Raw genomic sequence first — 18,289 nt, forward strand, 5'->3', positions numbered from 1 at the left:
GTTAAACACGTTCTAATTTCCAGCCTCCCTGTGTTCATAGCTACTTGATACCCATTTGTTCTTGTGCCAATATTGTCCTTTAGCTTAAACAGCTCTTCACCTTCCCTCACGTTTACTCCCCTGATGTATTTAGCGAAAGCAAGCATAACCCCTCTCTGTCCTCCTTTTGCAAGGCTAAACAAGGAAAGCTCTTCCAGACTCCTCTCATAAGATAGGCCCTCCACTCCCCTGATCATCCTAGTACATCTTCGCTATACCTGTTTCAGTTTGAATTCATCTTTCTTGAACATGGGTGACTAGAATTGTATACAGTATTCCAGATGAGTCTTACCAGAGCCTTGTACAATGGCAATAATACTTCTCTTTCTCTACTGGAAATGCCTCACCTGATACATCCTAGGATCGCATTTGCCTTTTTCAGAGCCATATTATACTGGTGGCTTATAGTCATTGTGTGATCAACCCACACACCCAGGTCTCTCTCCTCTTCCATCATTTCCAACGGATGAGCCCCCAGCTAGCAGAAGATAGTCTTATTATTTGACCCTAAGTGCATGACACTGTATTTGTACTATTGAATTTCATTCCATTTTTGTCACTCCAGTCTTCAAGGTCATCCAGATTTTCCAGTCCTCCTCTGCATTGACAACACGTCCCAACTTTGTATCATGAGAAAATTTCACTAGCACACTCCCTCTTTTTGTTCCAAGGTCGTTAATAAAAATATTGAATAAAATTGGTCCCAAGATTGATCCCTGAGGAACTCCACTAGTAACCTCCCTCCAATTGGATTGTTCATCTTTCAGCATAACCAGCTGCCTTCTCCCTTTTAGCTAGTTCCTTACCCACCTTACTATTCTTGCACTAATCCCCATCTTCTCTAACTTAATTATTTCCCATGTGGTACTATGTAAAATGCTTTACTTAAGTCCAAGTATATTAGAACTACTGCATTTCTCTCATTTAAGAAAAAACAGTTATTTTCTCGAAGAAGGAAATCAGGTTAGTCTGGTACAATCTGAACTACCTTTGGTAAATCCATGATGCATTACATCTAATCTATGTTTTAGTCATGGGTATTTTTAGGAAAAGTCATGGACAGGTCACGGGCAGTAAACAAACAGGTTACCGGCCAATGGGAGCTGCAGGGGCGGTACCTGCGGGTGGGGGCAGCGCACAAAGCTAGGAGCTGAGGGAGGGACAGACATGTCGCTGCTTCCAGGGAGCCCCCCAAGGTAAGCACCACACAGAGCCCTCACCTTCTCCTTTGCCCCAACCCCCAGCCCTGAACCCCCTCCCACATGCACCCAAACTCCTGCTGCTGTTGCTGGGTGGGGGGGAGGGGACCGGGAGGGTGGTGGCCCCAGACTGCCCCAGCAATGGCCAATGCATCTGGCCCATGGGCTACCTGGGCTGCTCCAGTGGCCCCCTGGCCAGCCACACCAGCCACTGCAGAAGTCATGGAAAAGCCACAGAATCCATGACTTCCGTGACCAACTTGCAGCTTTAATTACATCCACTTTTCTGTTTACCTCTATAAATTCAATAATTCTTTCCTTCACAATTTATTCCAAAGTTTTGCCTATTTACAGATCTGTAATTGTCCAAATCACTTTTTTTAACCTTTCTTAAATAGAGGTACAATGTTAGCTATTCTCTAGTCATACAATGTTATCTTTGAACAGATAGATTTATTAAAGTCCTAGCTACTGGACTAATAATCTCAGTATTCTGTTCTTTCAGTATTCTGGCATGAAAATTATCCAGTCCATCTGATGTGGTCATTTCTATACACCCATTTCCAGCCGCCATCCTGCCTTCATGCCCATGTTCAATATTATGATATTTACTGAAAACCAAGGCAAAGAATTCATTTTGTTTTTGGGCCATATCTAGATTATCTATAATCTCCTCCCTCTCCATGGTACACAGCAGCCAAATCTTATCCTTCCTTATTCTCTTTTTATTTATATAACTTATTATTTCATTTCATTTAGCAAGTCTCACTTCGTTTTCTAAACCCATGACGTAGTTTTCTTTGCTGGTAAATCCCTTCTTCTATTCCCTAAGGGCTATTTACTCCTAATAATCTTTTTGAGGTGGTTATTCATCCAGATAGGTCTGCAGCCTTTCCCTGTGCAATTTTCCCCCTTGCTTGGAATGCAAATTGCAGATAGTTTCTATATAGTTGATTCAAAGAAATTCCAAGTCTCCTCTAAATTTAAATGCTTGAGCTCTTCAATCCAGCTGACTTCTTTAACTAATTCTTTTAATTTCCCAAAGTCTGCCCTTTTGAAAGCAAAAACCATAGCTCTCTACCTGGTTTTGACTATCCTTCCATTTAATTTAAATTAAATCAGCTCCTGATCATTTGATCCACGGTTATTTCTCATGACTGGCTCTTCTGTGATGTCCTCGCTACTTACAAAACCAAGTCTCAAATTCCATCACTTCTCCCATTATGACACAATTCTCAGTAGTATTTCTCTCTCTAATAATATTAAATAAAGAGATCTCTGTCCATATCCGAGTCTGGCCCCAAGAGTCTATAGCAGACCCCTAATACTATCCCAATAACACTATCTCTTTTACAATCCTTCGCAAAAGTGATTTTGACCCAAACAGATTCAGTTTCATCCATACCATCACTCCTTATTTCTTTACAGTTTATCCCAGAATTAATGTACAACATTACCCCTCCATCTTTATTTCTCTCTCTCCTAAACAGTATATACTCTTTAATACATGTATTCCAGCCATGAGTGCTATTCTACAGTGTTTCTGTAATCCCCATATCTGGTTTGACCTCCTGCACCAGTAATTCCAGTTCCTTCATTTTACCACCGAACCTTCTTGCATTCACGTACAAGCATCTCAGTTCTTTCCCTGAGACCACACCTAGTTTTTTAGTTGGATTAGGTTTAGTCCTTTTACTCACTGTAACACCTACCTGACTACTACTCCAATCAATATTTGTAATTTCTTTCTCCTTCCTATCTCTTATCTTACAGTGTTTTTTTATCCCTGATTATATCTTCATTTAGCTGATTTTCCTACTCCTGTGTACTGAAGACAGGCACGGAGATTTCACAAGTCTCTCTCAACCTTCTCCCCTCATTTACTTCTTATCAACTGTGCAAGACTTGATGCTAGAAGGTTAATACCCCAGATATTCAAGCAGAGTCCACCAGTCCAGAAGCGTCTTCTTTCTGTAAGGCCTCCCAATGGTCAATCTTCCCAAAAGCTTCCTCCTGGCATCAATTCTTGAGCCATCGGTTGATCTTCATTATCTTGTCACACCTTTGCCCTTCTTCTTTCTAGTATTCCACTGAAGATCACCCAAGCTTCCGCTTCCTTTAAGTGTCTTACTCAGCTAGTGTAGTCATTCTTCATCCATTCCAATGGGAATCTAGCCGTGTCATTTGTCCTGACATGCAGGACAGTCAGTGGATTTTTCCCCATTCCCATCAGGATCCTTTTTAACCTCACATCCATATCATATATGCTTGCTCCTGGAATACAACATACTCTTTTATTCTTTGGATCTGGTCTGATGATAGGCCTGTCAATTCTTCTTAGCATGGAGTCCCCAACCACACAGATCTGTCTCTTCCTGGTATTGGTATAGATCTGTTTTATGTCCTCTCTCACAGTCCCCTGTACATCATCCTCATTTTAACTTGGGCTCTAGTTCCTTGGTGTCTCAGCTGTCTCTTCTCTTCTGCAGGGACTGGCTTCCCTTCTTTTTTTCCTCATCACCTAATCATCTGTCTGTTTCTCCTCCTCATTTCCCAATTAAGAAAACCTGTTACTCAATTTTGTTTCATCTTCACTAGTGGTTCTCTTCCTCTGCTTTTTTCCATGGATCACACTCCTCTTTTGGCAGCCTGCTCTCCAGGTTTTTGTTCATAAGATGTCTACAACTCTTGAGTTATTTTTATCACCTCCTCAATTCTCTCCTCCATTATACTTCCAAATTCCCACCTGAATTCCATCATCGTCTCCAGCTGTATCTCCTACTCTTGGATCTTCTCTGCCATGAGCTCTACCGGGCAAAATTTCATGCATGAGTAGATTCCATCAGATACTGACAATGAACATCCTACAGCTTCTGTACCCAACCATTTTCTTTGTCTCCTCTCCTCCCTGAGTTACTTCTAGTGTTGCCTAAGTAACCCCTACGCCTAGGAGAAAAAGGAGGAGGAAGACACCTCCCCCAAACTACCACGTACTAACTCCCAGAGCAACCGCTGTTAGCTGCTCGACTGTTCACTACTGACTAGCCTTTAAACCTAGCTAAAAACTAGTTCAGCACTGCTTCTTTGTTAAGGGACATCAGCAAGCACTGAATCAAATCACACACCTGGAACCATCACTCAAAACTCAAGACTGTACCTCCAGAACACAAAATCAGCAGTCTCCTCTCAGGCCACACTCCTACAGAAACTCCGTAATTGGCCGCTAGCTGTTTATCTCTATGACCTCCTGTGGCTGTGAACACCTCAAGTTTATATGAAGCATAAGGTAACATTTCCTTTTATTGGTTCTACTTTTATTACTCTTTAATTCTATCTAGCGTTCCCTTCTTTTCATATTATGGAACAAAACAGAGAGAAGAATTTCTCAGTTTTCACTATGCTCTTCATAAACTCTGGATATTTTGTGATCAGGTAACGGAAGAGTCTTGCAATGACTAACCTTGCATATACTCCATACCCTTCCTAACCTTTATGGACTTCTATTTCTCTTTTACAGTGGTCTTCCAGTTTCTCCTCTCTGGTTTCTTTCTTTCTACTTATCTATCTATCTACCTACCTAAGGAATTTTTAATGTGTCCATCACCTTAAGTTTCTGTGCCCCTACTCCTAAGGAAGAAATGATACAGGACAGTAAGAAGAAAAAAAAATACATTATATATGGTTACAGAATTTTTTAAAATCTGTTTGCACCCTATTCTCTAGTTCAATTTTTTTTTTGTCAAGAGTCATCACAGAGATCCTGTACTTCAAGTCAATCCATTCATCCCTTTTAAGTCCTTAAATGTTCCCTTCTTAAGCCACCCACTCTAGTCGAGGAGTCAGACTTCTCTCTCAACCTCTGAGCCTGGAAGATTTCCATGTTCTTCCAGAGACATGAATAGAGTCAACCAGACTAGGCAAACACTTGTATAATGAAAATGTCTTACCCAGTCTGCCCCATTTTCTATACCATTGAACTATCACAGAAGTCCTCTAAATCATAAGGCATGACCTAAACCATTTTGGAATACCATTACTCCAATGTGTGCTGGAACACAGACAAGAAGGCAGGCATGAAAGGCCATATAAAGAGCTCAAAACTATGATTCCACATGAAAATACTGACTACTGAAAGGTATGTTTACCTTCTTTTAATCCTTGAAGAAAATTTATAGATAGACAATATTACCAGAATGAATTTGTTTGAGGAGCAGGAAAATGTCTTCAGTAAGACATTCTGCAGCAACCTAACATCCACTTTTAGAACAATTTTGTTTCCAACTAACGGTGGGGAATTTATAGGAAAGCAAATAGTTTTAAAAAGTATTATGTATTATTTTTATCTATTTACAGGCACTAACATTTATCATGGAGATAAAAGCTTGAGAAGTATCAGATTCTTCTGCAACGTAGTTGAAAGCTCTCAAAAGAGCTACTCCAGCATCCTCATTCCCGTCAATTTCTTCATTAGTATTTAAGATGAAAACAAATCCAATTCTGTAGGGGAAAAAAACCCTATGTAAATATTTATTATCTTGCTTTTTAAACCTTATTGAAAACAGACTGAAGATATTACAATTTCTCATGATCAGATACAAACAATGTGAGGATTTTCTACCAATATCGTACAAATTAATATCTGCAATATTCAATAGTATATAAAACATACTTGGATAAATTAGGACGGTTTGTACTGTTTCCTCCAACGTTTAGGTGTACTGTTGCCTCCAAAGTTTAGAGAGAGTGGGCTAAAAATGACATGCTGTGGCTTTACAAAATTATTGTTTCATATATGTTGTGCTCTCCAGATTATTTGTAATGTACAACATTACTGCTTAACATATTCTCCATGTGCTCTCCATGTAATTTAGGGAACTAGGTATAAAAGTACACTACACTGTTGATTAATTATGGTACCAGTTCAATTGGACAGATAAAAAAACATATGGTTGGGCTCCTGATTTAAGTCAACCACAAAAGTTTACAGACATACACTGAATTTTTTAAAGATTTTCTTCCCAAAATGGCATTGCATGCTTGGGGACAAATTTAAAAGTGACAAACTGAAGTTTAAGTTACACATAAATAAGTCGGTAAGCGGACGTAACCTGTGCTCCACTACAGTGGAATGGCAAGGAATGGCAAACAGAAGGAGAGTGTAATTTCTCTTTCATTGTCTTGTTGGTTGCTTTTCTTGCTACAGCCATGCTCTTCCCAACAGTCTCAGTATGTAAGTTATACCCATGTACACTGATATGTAACACTAGTATTTACATCATCTCTGAATCTGGTCCGTGATCTTAAATTTTAAGATTTAGAGAGACAAGGTGTCGAGGTTCCTTCCCCACTCTGAACTCTAGGGTACAGATGTGGGGACCTGCATGAAAACCTCCTAAGCTTACTTTTACCAGCTTAGGTTAAAACTTCCCCAAGGTACAAACTATTTTACCTTTTGCCCTTGGACTTTCGCTGCCATCACCAAACGTCTAAGCGGTATTATATTATTAGGAAACAGTCCGTTTGAAAACATCTTTCCCCCCCAAAAATCCTCCCAAATGTTGCCCCCCGTTTCCTGGGGAAGGTTTGATAAAAATCCTCACCAATTTGCATAGGGGACCACAGACCCAAACCCTTGGATCTTAAGAAAAATGAGAAAGCATTCAGTTTCTTAAAAGAAGAATTTTAATAGAAGAAAAAAGAATCACCTCTGTAAAATCAGAATGGTAAATACCTTACAGGGTAATTAGATTCAAACCATAGAGAATCCCTCTAGGCAAAACCTTAAGTTACAAAAAGACACAAAAACAGGAATATCCATTCTATTCAGTACAGCTTATTTTCTCAGCCATTTAAACAATCTAACGCATATCTAGCTAGATTACTTACTAAGTTCTAAGACTCCATTCCTGTTCTGTCCCCGGCAAAAGCATCACACAGACAGAGAGAGAGCCTTTGTTTCTCCCTCCCCTCCAGCTTTTGAAAGTATCTTGTCTCCTCATTGGTCATTTTGGTCAGGTGCCAGCGAGGTTATCCTAGCTTCTTAACCCTTTACAGGTGAAAGGGTTTTTCCTCTGGCCAGGAGGGATTTTAAAGGGGTTTACCCTTCCCTTTATATTTATGACACAAGGTGAGTAGGGTAATCTTTTATTGGACTAATTTCTGTTGGTGAAAGAGAAAGCTTGTCAATGTCACCAACAGATGTTGGCCCAATAAAAAATATACCTCTGTCATGTTACACTCCATATTCTTCATAGAAATAGTGTTATGATATGAATATGGCATAACTAAGATATTCTTTACGCAAGATGGGTCTTGTGAGATATCATTGGAAAGGTTATGATTTACTGAATGTGATTATCCAATTTGTATGCACGTATCATTTCTGTATCTAAAGTTATGAATATTGACTATGTAACAATTACAATTATGTGTGTACTTGGGAAACACCCACAAGACAGAAGGCCATCAGCCTTGATGGGCCATTAGGAAGAAACAATAAGACTTTGAAGATACTAATCTCTCTCCTTCCTGAGTAGCTGGAATGTTGCTTTGACACTACACGGTCAGGTGGTCATGTCACCTGATACGAAACACCATTTTGGATGTCTAGTGACATCCCACTAAAAGAAGGGGGAGGTCAAGACTGGGAAACAAAAGGTTCCCACCTTATGTAAATTTTGTTTAAGGCTGGGGAGTAAACTGATCTAGGTTCACTCTTCACTGCATCCCCACCCAGGATGACAGCTGGAAAGATCTGAGAAACAAAGACCGGGGTGGGGTGGGGGGGAGTTGAGCCCAGGCTGGAAAAGGGATCTGGTCTGTGAATATGGTGTTTGAAGATTTAAGCTGTAAGCAGGGTAGCTAACCTTCAAGAATTTTTGCATCCTGCTCAAAAGCAACATTTAGGGTGAGAAATTACTTCTTAAAACCAGTCTCTTTAAGATCTTAAATTTAGTATGCATGTTTTGGTTTATTTGCTTGTAATCTGCTTTGTTCTGTTTGCTATCCCTTATTATCACCTAAAGTCTGCCTTTTGTAGTTAATAAACTTGTGTTTATTATAAAACCCAGTTTGTGCAATATATAACTCACCAGCAACCACATACCACACAACAGAACCACTAACCCAGGAACCTATCCTTGCAACAAAGCCCGTTGCCAACTGTGTCCACATATCTATTCAGGGGACACCATCACAGGGCCTAATAACATCAGCCACACTATCAGAGGCTCGTTCACTTGCACATCTACTAATGTGATATATGCCATCATGTGCCAGCAATGCCCCTCTGCCATGTACATTGGTCAAACTGGACAGTCTCTACGTAAAAGAATAAATGGACACAAATCAGATGTCAAGAATTATAACATTCATAAACCAGTCGGAGAACACTTCAATCTCTCTGGTCACGTGATTACAGACATGAAAGTTGTGATATTACAACAGAAAAACTTCAAATCCAGACTCCAGCGAGAGACTGCTGAATTGGAATTCATTTGCAAATTGGATACAATTAACTTAGGCTTGAATAGAGACTGGGAGTGGCTAAGTCATTATGCAAGGTAACCTATTTCCCCTTGTTTTCCTAACACCCCCCCCGCCCCCAGACGTTCTTGTTAAACCCTGGATTTGTGCTGGAAATGGCCCTCCTTGATTATCATATACATTGTAAGGGGAGTGATCACTTTAGATAAGCTATTACCAACAGGAGAGTGGGTTTGTTTTGGGGGGGGGGGAGGGTGGGGTGGGGGAGAAAACCTGGAGTTGTGCTGGAAATGGCCCACCTTGATTATCATACCCATTGTAAGGAGAGTGATCACTTTACATAAGCTATTACCAGCAGGAGAGTGGGGTGGGGGGAGAGAAAACCTTTTGTAGTGATGAACACCCATTTTTTCATGATTTCTGTGTATAAAAACAAACATCTTCTGTATTTTCAACAGTATGCATCCGATGAAGTGAGCTATAGCTCACGAAAGCTTATGCTCAAATAAATTGGTTAGTCTCTAAGGTGCCACAAGTACTCCTTTTCTTTTTATGAAGTGATTAAGTGACCTGGCAAAGCTCATACAGGAATAAGGGTCAGAGCCAGGGAAAGAACCCAAAACTTCAGATTCCCATGCCCAGGCTCTAACCACTAAAGACACAGCCTCCTTTTCATAACAGTAAATAGTCATATAAATACATTTTCCAATGTTCAGTCTACTTTCTATAAACTTAGGAGTAATTTACAGATCCTGTAAAGGTGCTGTTAGATCCTGGGCCTGATTCTAAACTGTGTTTTTCCAGTTTTACACCAGTGTTAACTCATCTGATATTAAAAAGCTTTATCTGTATGATTTAGTACCATCACTGAAATCAATGAAGTTATACCAGTGTACACTCATGTAACACAATGAAGTATCAGGCCCCTTGTGATACTTTCTATCTTCAGCATTACAGATTGGTTCAACATCTTTAATAGAATATTGCCACAACCAATGAATAGACTGTTTGGCTGATTCAAATTCATTTCCTTGGAGGAATTAAAATGAGATTTTTACTATCCCATAATGATGCAGCAGAATAAATTTATCTAAAAAACTTAACACTATATGAAAAATATACATAATAGGTTTTCCAAAAAGATACAAATAATAATTAGCACACAGGGGAGTACCTTGTGCTACAGTCAACAGCTTCTCCCACTCTTTCCACCAGACCTTCTGGTTTGAGGCTGTGATAGCCCAAACCAGAGTTGGCTACCAAAACATGAGCAAGCCCAAGGTAATCAATTTGGAAGGTGGGATGTGATAGGACAGAGTTGATCATTTATCCATGCTAGTCACGTACATTTGTAATGATCAATCTTTATCACAGGCAACTTCCAGTATGATTTTTGGAAAAAGTAATGTGGAGGAGTTTATCCATTCTCATCTCCAAGAAAAAAATGCAGATCTTAAAAACCTCATGAAATAGGATTTGGAGATGACCAGACCATCAAATAAAGGTGCTGTTAGCTGTTCTGAGAGAAAAATCACACAATCAGTTTACTGGGTTACTTGCTTTTAGGCACACCTTGCTTTAAGATTTTAGACACCACCACGAGGTGCAGAAAAGCTTGAGGAACAGCCATTTGATTAAAACCCTGTGAACCATGCAGCACATTAGCCCAGAACTACGTTACAGGGCCTCTAGGATTATGCAGTGAGGCCAGGCTGTAGAGAAAAATTCCATCTGAATCTGTGTCAGCAGGATAAAGGAAGAAGCAGTTTTATTCCTAGTGCTTCCTGTTAAGTCATTGAGCTGAGAAGAATTCAGGCAGTTTTTCCTGAAGAGAGACTGGTTATATAAGTAGTCTTATAGGTATACACCCCAGTCACAAAGAGTATCCCATGTTTCTGAGAGAGAGATAATACTAGCAATTCAGGTGTTGTTTTTTTGGCCGGGGGTCCACCTGTTTCTGAAAAGAGTTTAGGGGATGTTGCCACAATTTACACTGATTACTAAATTATTAGGAATTATTATCCTCTTTGACCTCACAATGAAAGTCAAGTACCACAAAGGAAGCCATAACACTGACAATTCCATAACATGGAAACTAGTGGATACTGTTAATGAAACAATATCTGGAGGACAAACAAATTAAAATAGACTACTCCGACAGTCCTCACACCCAAATCAGATGTAAACTTTGAGGACTACCTGTACCAGAGTCATACATACAGGCTGCAACAGGAGAGGCAAAATACAGTCTAAAATGCATTCTCACAATGGACTGAGGCAACATTCCTGAGAACTTTTTACAATCATTTCCCCCGGAACCCTCTGGAAAAACAAACAGTGATAATGTCCACTCATGCAACACATTTTCAGATGGTATGCACCACCATTTAAAGCCATTACTTCTCTAAAATTCCATAAAAGAAAAATCAAAGAAAATGGAGGGAAAAAACAGGAATATTAAAATCTTAAAGGAAATTTATTTAAAAATAAACAACAAAAACGTTCCTAGGAAACAACGGGTGCTTGAAGTACTTGATTTAAAAGTTCCATTTAAAATGTAGGCTCTACTTATTTATTTATAGTGCACCAATAAAATTACGTAAAGCAAAACCTCTATCCAAAGAACTGAATTCATCAACACTCCCTATCTTATTGTACACCAACTGTGTCCATGATTTTTTAATGTTTTGCTCTAAATACAGTCTCACATGGATATCCAATGGGATTAATTCTGATGCTAATATCCAGGAAAGTGTTATCCGGCCATTCTCCACATGTTGTTATAGGGTAATTGCAACCTACCACCCTTGGAAAAATATTTTCTCATGAAAACTAAGCGCTACAGTATGTTAAACACAATTAGGCCAACTAGTAAGCCTAGTGGTAGTGCTTTACACAGCCACGTGGGACAACTGAGTTTGACTTCACATCTTTCTCTTTCAGACTGGGAAATGAAGAGAGAGAAATAGTATTCATCAAAAATCAGTTATTGACAATTAACATTGCAATTTTACATTACCTAAGTGGTATATTGTGATGATAGAATAATTCTGCTTGTTTAACAAAATCAGCTGCATGTTCCTGGACAGGATCAATAAATAGTACCTAATAGGAGAAAAGACATTATATAGACAATATATAATCCCTTTAGTTCCTTTCAGATTTAAAATACAATGTAGTACAGAGATTCCAGAAGGAATTGTGCAGCCCTACATACAGTCCTCTATTGTCATCTCAGAAATTCATCACAAGAAAATATTAGGAGTACATATGAAAACAATTTCAGAGTTTATGTATTTGTACTAAAAGCTGAAAATTTTGAGATAACCACCAACTAAATTTCACCACAGACGTACACTCACCATTCTCTTTTTGAAAGTTTGAGAGCTATATCTTTTTCATCAACTCATATGTTGTTCTAAATTTACTGTCACTTCCTCAATATACCTTGAAAAATGAGACCACCAATGGCTAAATAGATATATAAAGCCTAAACAATCTATGCCACCTAACTTTGTCTGCAAAAATTAGAAATATTTCTTATTTTGGAAAAAAACCCTCCACCTTTCTCCCTGCTTCATTTTTGTTTTCAGTTTTTGTTGTTGCTGTTGTTGATTTGTTTATTTTAGCTTGGAATGCAAAATCATTTCTTACTTGCAATCTGAAACTGCAACTAATCCGCATGGGGGGTCTTGTGTCTATGTGGATCAGATTGCAGAACTGAGACCTTAGGTATTCAGCCCTGCAATGCAATCCAGTTTAGTGTTCCTTGTAATTTGCCTCCTATTTAACATACACTACCTATAACAACATTTTATACAAACATACAGAAAAAAACCAAACCCTATTCTTTGATTAAAAGACAGTGATGCCTTTTCTTATATTGTAAAGTTTCTACAACATAGAATCTTATGTACCAGTACCAATATTTAATTATGTGCGCACATGCATACACACACACACACTCTTTCTATTATATATAGACACACATATAGCGCGCACATACTTTTATTATTATAAACATACACATTTTTATATTATATACTGTTATGTGCTTTATTCTGAGCTGCTTCTTCTTAAATATTTAGTTAAAACCAGTTAACATTATCTTCAATATTTTATGTATTAATATTTCACAGGAATAACTTTGTTTTAAGACTACATGGTTAAGAAAGTAAACAATCATGGAATGCCAAAGTTAAAGTCTATCCCCTTGTGCATATGCATTGTCATTACAAGATCACATGCTAAAAATTATAGATGATGCACGCAGTAACACCTATACTTATGGCTGCCTGACTCCTTCCATTGTAAGACCATGTTTTCAGTTGTCTATAACTTTGTCAGACTTAGTCTGACATTTTCTATGCCAGGTATCTGCCTCACGAAGCCTCAAAACAGTTTAGCTGTTTCTCAGAATTAGGTCAGGGAAGAATACATTATTTTGCACGTTCAAATTTTTTTTACAGCCATTTCACTGAAAAGCTCTAGTGCCTTCATGCTTTTTAGCAGAGTCTTGAAATTTAATAAGGGGATATTATTAAGGATTGTAGTTTTGTGTCAGGGATGTAGTTTTTGCAATCTTCATGAAAATCCACCCAAATGTGGTCAAGTTTTGAGCCTCTGAAAGTCTCAGTTTGCACCTACTCAGTAGAGAATTATTAGAATTTAGAGACTAAATTCTCCAAAGATTCTGTTTGTAACGAGCATGCTCCAACACAGGGGTGCATGGACTGAGCAGGACTTTCCCTGCAGTTGTTTCTCCCCGCAGCCACAAGGCACTAGACACAAGATCTAAGAGCAGGGAGAGTGCATGGACAACCTTAGTTGGGATTTCCTAACTTTTAAATGCTTTACTTTACTTTGAAAACTTTATATACTTTTAATGTGATTTGTATATGCAATATAATATATAAAACAGAATTTTCCACACATGGGCACTCCCACTCAGTAGTTAGTTGTGCTCATTTCACCACAATGGAAGCAACTCAGGCTTCCCTCCGCCTTCTCCACTATACACAACTGCATTCCTCCTTTGAGTTCAGACTCCTTCTGCTAGACTGCAGCAATGCTGCACTCTAACCCCAGTTTACTCTCCCTTCCATCTCAGAGAACACAAAAGGGTTTTAGAGTGTGAAAATTTCATCTCACAAATCATGGAATTTCAAATGAACTGTTTTTTCAGTAAGTGGAATCAGCTGATCTTCCTAAATTCCTGTGTGCTGAAACTACATTCCTCCTAGCTCCCACTGAGTGTGTCCATATAGAAGGGGTGGGCAAACTTTTTGGCCTGACGGCCACATCGGGTTTCCAAAATTGTATGGAGGGCCAGTTAGGGGAGGCTGTGTCTTCCCAAACAGCCAGGCGTGGCCCAGCCCCCCACCTCCTATCCGACCCCCCCTGCTTCTTGCCCCCTGATGGCCACCCCAGGACTCCTACCCCATCCACCACCCCCTGCTCCCTGTCTCCTGACCACCCCCAGACCCTCCACCTCTGACTGCCTCCTGCCGCCCCATCCAACCCCCCCTCTCATTCCTGACTTGCCCCCTGGAACCCCTGCCCCTGACTGCCCCCCGCCACCTCATCCAACCCCCCTCTCCTTCCTGACTGCCCCCCCCCGACCTCTGCCCCATCCAACCCCCCTGTTCTCTGACCTCTGACCGCCCCGACCCCTATCCACACCCCTGCCCCCTGACCACCACCCCCAACGACCCTGCCCTCTATCCAACCTCCCTGCTCCCTTACCACGCTGCCTGGAGTACCAATGGCTGGCAGCGCTACAGCCACGTCACCCAGAGCACCGGGTCAGGCTGTGGCTCTGCAACTGCGCTGCCTGGTCACCCAGAGGTGCTGCAGGAGGCACAGCGCGGCGCTGAGGTTGCAGGGGTGGGGCCAGGAGCGAGCCTCCCAGGCCAGGAGCTCAGGGGCCGGACAGGAGGGTCCCATGGGACGGACGTGGGCTGTAGTTTGCCCACCTCTGCCGTAAAGCCTAGATTAGCCTGCCACTGTCATACCTCCCACTGCCCAGGGCCAGTGCAAGGAGGTTTTGTGCCCTAGGCGAAACTTCCACCTTGCGCCCCCCGGCCCCCCAGCAGCTCCCCGCCACTGCCCCCCTCCCCTTGGGCCGGGCAGCCGCATGCAGCAGCTCCCCACCCCAGCTCACCTCCGCTCCGCCTCCTCCCCGAGCACGCCGACACTTCTCCCGCCTCCCAGGCTTGCAGCGCCAATCAGCTGTTTGGCGCGCAAGCCTGGGAGGGAGAGAAGCAGAGCGGGGCGGTGCCCAGGGGAGGAGGCGGAGCAGAGGTGAGCTGGGGCGGGGTGCAGTTCCCTTTCATGGTGGCCTGATGCTGTAAATCAGCATGGTACTATACAATACAAGCAGTAACCTGATACATATACTGAAGCTTAGCATCTAATATTCACGGAAAGAGCCAAGATGGGAATCAAAAAAGAGAGACAGGAGATTAAAGTATTCCCTAATATAACAGTGTTTGATTAAAAAAAACAAATCCTATTTTCTGAATAGAAAGTCTGAGTTTTAAGCTCACAAAGATTAACTGACCTGAGGAACCCATGAGTTGGGAATGCACAGCTCCCTCTGATGTCAATGGTATTTGAACACACATCCCCACACACAACTAACATGATGACTGCGCCCAGGAAATCCAGAATTAAGCTTACTGTGTCAACTTTAACTCCACCCCTCAACCCCTGCACACTGAAAAGTATTTAATTGAGTCAGTAGCACTGGGCAATGCCAATATATTTGCTTATTATTATTATTTTGTTACATGACAAACTACAATAGGCAATGTGACATTTATAGTGAAAAGTTATGTGATTTTTTGATACATACAAATTAAAGAAATGTCTGTGTTATTAAGCAGTCTTTATTGTACCTTATACAATTTAAATGAATTGTAATTCTGATAACATTTTTATTGAAATGTAATGCCTTTTGTAATAAATAGGTCTGATTTTTAGTAGAAACAAACACACAGAACCCCATCTACAGTTAATGGCAGCTGCAGAAATTTACCAGTTCTGAAAATCAGGTCTGATATTTATATATTATTTAATAGACTAGAAAATTTTAGCTCAGATTTCAAGGTCCTAAATGAAAAATGTGAATTTCCAGCAAACCTAAAACTAAATGCAATGCTATATATTTCCTCATAAAACATAAGATTCAGACATAGTTCTGTTCATACACTAGGCAGCAACATATGAATATTCACCTAACATAAGTAACTAAAAACTTACCAAATTATACAAATTGCGCCTAATCTGCCGTATAACTCCTGGATAGGTTTGCTTAAGCAGTTCCTGGAAACTTGTGGTCCATTTGTTGTAGATGTGATCTTTTTCTATGTTATTGACCCACTTTAAAAAACAAAACAAAACAACCACAAGTGAGTCATTCAAAAAGGCCACAAAGGTTTACCACTGAATCATATATTTATAGCCAAAGCCATACTAACAACACACACTATTTTCTCACAACAGCTGATGTAGCAAGTAAAAAGGACCAGCTTCTTTCTAAATGAGAGAGTAATAGAAAATAGACTCTAAAACATAAAAATAGGAACCCTAATTTGTTGTTGTATGTAACACCTTAAATAGGTGCAACTGTAAGGCCTAGTCTAACCTTAAAAATTATCCTGGTATAGCTACAGTGGCAAAACTTTGCTAGTGTAGATGCAGCTTATACCACCAAAAAAGTACCTATACCAGTTGGGTGAGTGAAATGTGCTATGCTGGCAAAAGCACTTTTATGCCAGTATAATAGCAGCTAAACTAGAGATTTTGTCAGATATAAATGCCAACAAAAAGTAAATCCCTAACTGACAGCACTATACGAGCAAAAGCTTCTAGTGCAGACCTGGTCTAAGAGAAGTTTATGTGAATAAACAGAAGTTGTCACCAGAATACAAATCTTTTTTTGTTTACTATTATTTAGATCCATGTTTAAACATGTGCTTAAAACTTTTTCACTTCAATTAAAAACTACTTGTGATTAACTGCTCTGCTGGATCCAGGCAGTACTGAGTATGCTATTGAAGTAATATAAACATAGGTGAGTGGGACTTGTTTAAAAAAACTCAGAATTTTATTAACTGTGGTAAAATATGATGGCACATAACTCAAACATTAAATGCAGGTGGCATATCAAATGTCCTGAAAATGCTAAGAAGCAATAATACTTTTAGGTTTTTTTTTTTTTTTTTTCTTTAAAATCAGACCCTTAGGGTTTTTGAATTAAGGTATGTAGTGAAACATTGATTTAACAGGAACAAGGAAAAGTTAAAAAAGAGATCTTTAATTAAGATTATCTTTACATAATCAGAAGAAAGATATAACTATAATTCTGTGCTGCAGTATGACTAAAATCAATTTCAATTCTCTCAGAGGAGAAAAGTTATATCAAACAGGTAAAACAAATATTCTATCACCCATAGAAGTATATAAATTGTGATACTAAGCACCCCCGCATTCACATCCCACATATAATCTTTACACAAAATATGCCTTATGAGGTATTATTTGAAAACTAATAACTCATTGATCATTAGTTTTCTTGTGTGATGTATATACGTGATGGTTATTTAGAGTTATGAATATATACTGCAATTATAACTAAAGTGTGCGCGGACCAGGTATATTCTCAACAAAGGAAAGTGTGTTTACCTCAATTTACATGTAAATAGTATACAAGTTCATCAAGACATTAGGTGGAAGAGATGGCAGGGAACAAAACAATTTGCATTTAGGCAAACACAAGTGGGAGAAAAAAAGAAGCACAGAGCCTCTTTCTCCAGCAGACTCCACGTTGCCTTCTGCACTGCTAGAATAAACTTTACTTCAGAAGACTCTGTTTAAAAGGTTGACTGGTCTATATAACAGGGGGGTGAACTTCAAGCGATAAGCAACTGAATCTAATGGTTATATACAATATACTGTATTGTAAGTGTGAATAGAGTGAGGTCTTTTCTGAAGGTAATGACACACTGGTGATTAATATCACTGTGAAATGTATGTATTAACACTTTGTAAGGAATCATGAATATTCATTGACATAAGGTACAGTCTGCCCAGACAGGAGGGTATGTCACAGCTATTTACCTGTCTCCTGTGTAAATTAAGCATGATGAAATCAAACAAGGGAAGCCCTATTTACATAGAAATCAAACAGCGGGATGGGAAGCCCACAGAAAGGGAAGAACATGAGGTAATCCTGTCTCTTGAAACAAGTTCATGGAACTTTGGGAGATATATGCAAGGAGAGAAGCCATCTTTGACATCCATCACTGGACTTAAGAAGCTAGAGTTCTTGTAAGCTGACAAAGATGGGTCCTTCAATCAAGAGGGGGGCTGAAGTCTCTAGAACGGAATATAGGTGACCAACCTCCTTAGGTAAAGATTTTTCACCTCAGATGACAAGGGAAGCCAGCATCTTGTACTTTTGTGGAAGATCCTGACTAAGGAGAAAATCAGCTATGGCTGGGAAGAAAAGTGACTGAGGAGAGAAACCATACTGAACAAAGCCTGTATCTTGCTAGATTAAG

The 18,289-nt window shown here is 39.7% G+C and overlaps 1 protein-coding gene across 2 annotated transcripts in view; it reads right to left on the reverse strand.

The window, feature by feature from the left end:
* The window catches only part of UGGT2 (UDP-glucose glycoprotein glucosyltransferase 2), a 295,296-nt gene that overhangs the window by 168,384 nt on the left and 108,623 nt on the right, over positions 1–18,289 (reverse strand). For both annotated transcript variants that reach the window (XM_037895931.2, XM_043534691.1), the window contains 3 exons: positions 15,987–16,106; positions 11,743–11,828; positions 5,600–5,735 (listed from right to left, as the gene is read on the reverse strand). In XM_037895931.2, coding sequence (XP_037751859.1) covers positions 5,600–5,735; positions 11,743–11,828; positions 15,987–16,106 — 342 coding nt within the window. The remainder of the gene's footprint in view (positions 1–5,599; positions 5,736–11,742; positions 11,829–15,986; positions 16,107–18,289) is intronic.

The sequence above is a fragment of the Chelonia mydas genome, chromosome 1, assembly GCF_015237465.2.
Source record: "Chelonia mydas isolate rCheMyd1 chromosome 1, rCheMyd1.pri.v2, whole genome shotgun sequence".
Taxonomy (NCBI): domain Eukaryota; kingdom Metazoa; phylum Chordata; order Testudines; family Cheloniidae; genus Chelonia; species Chelonia mydas.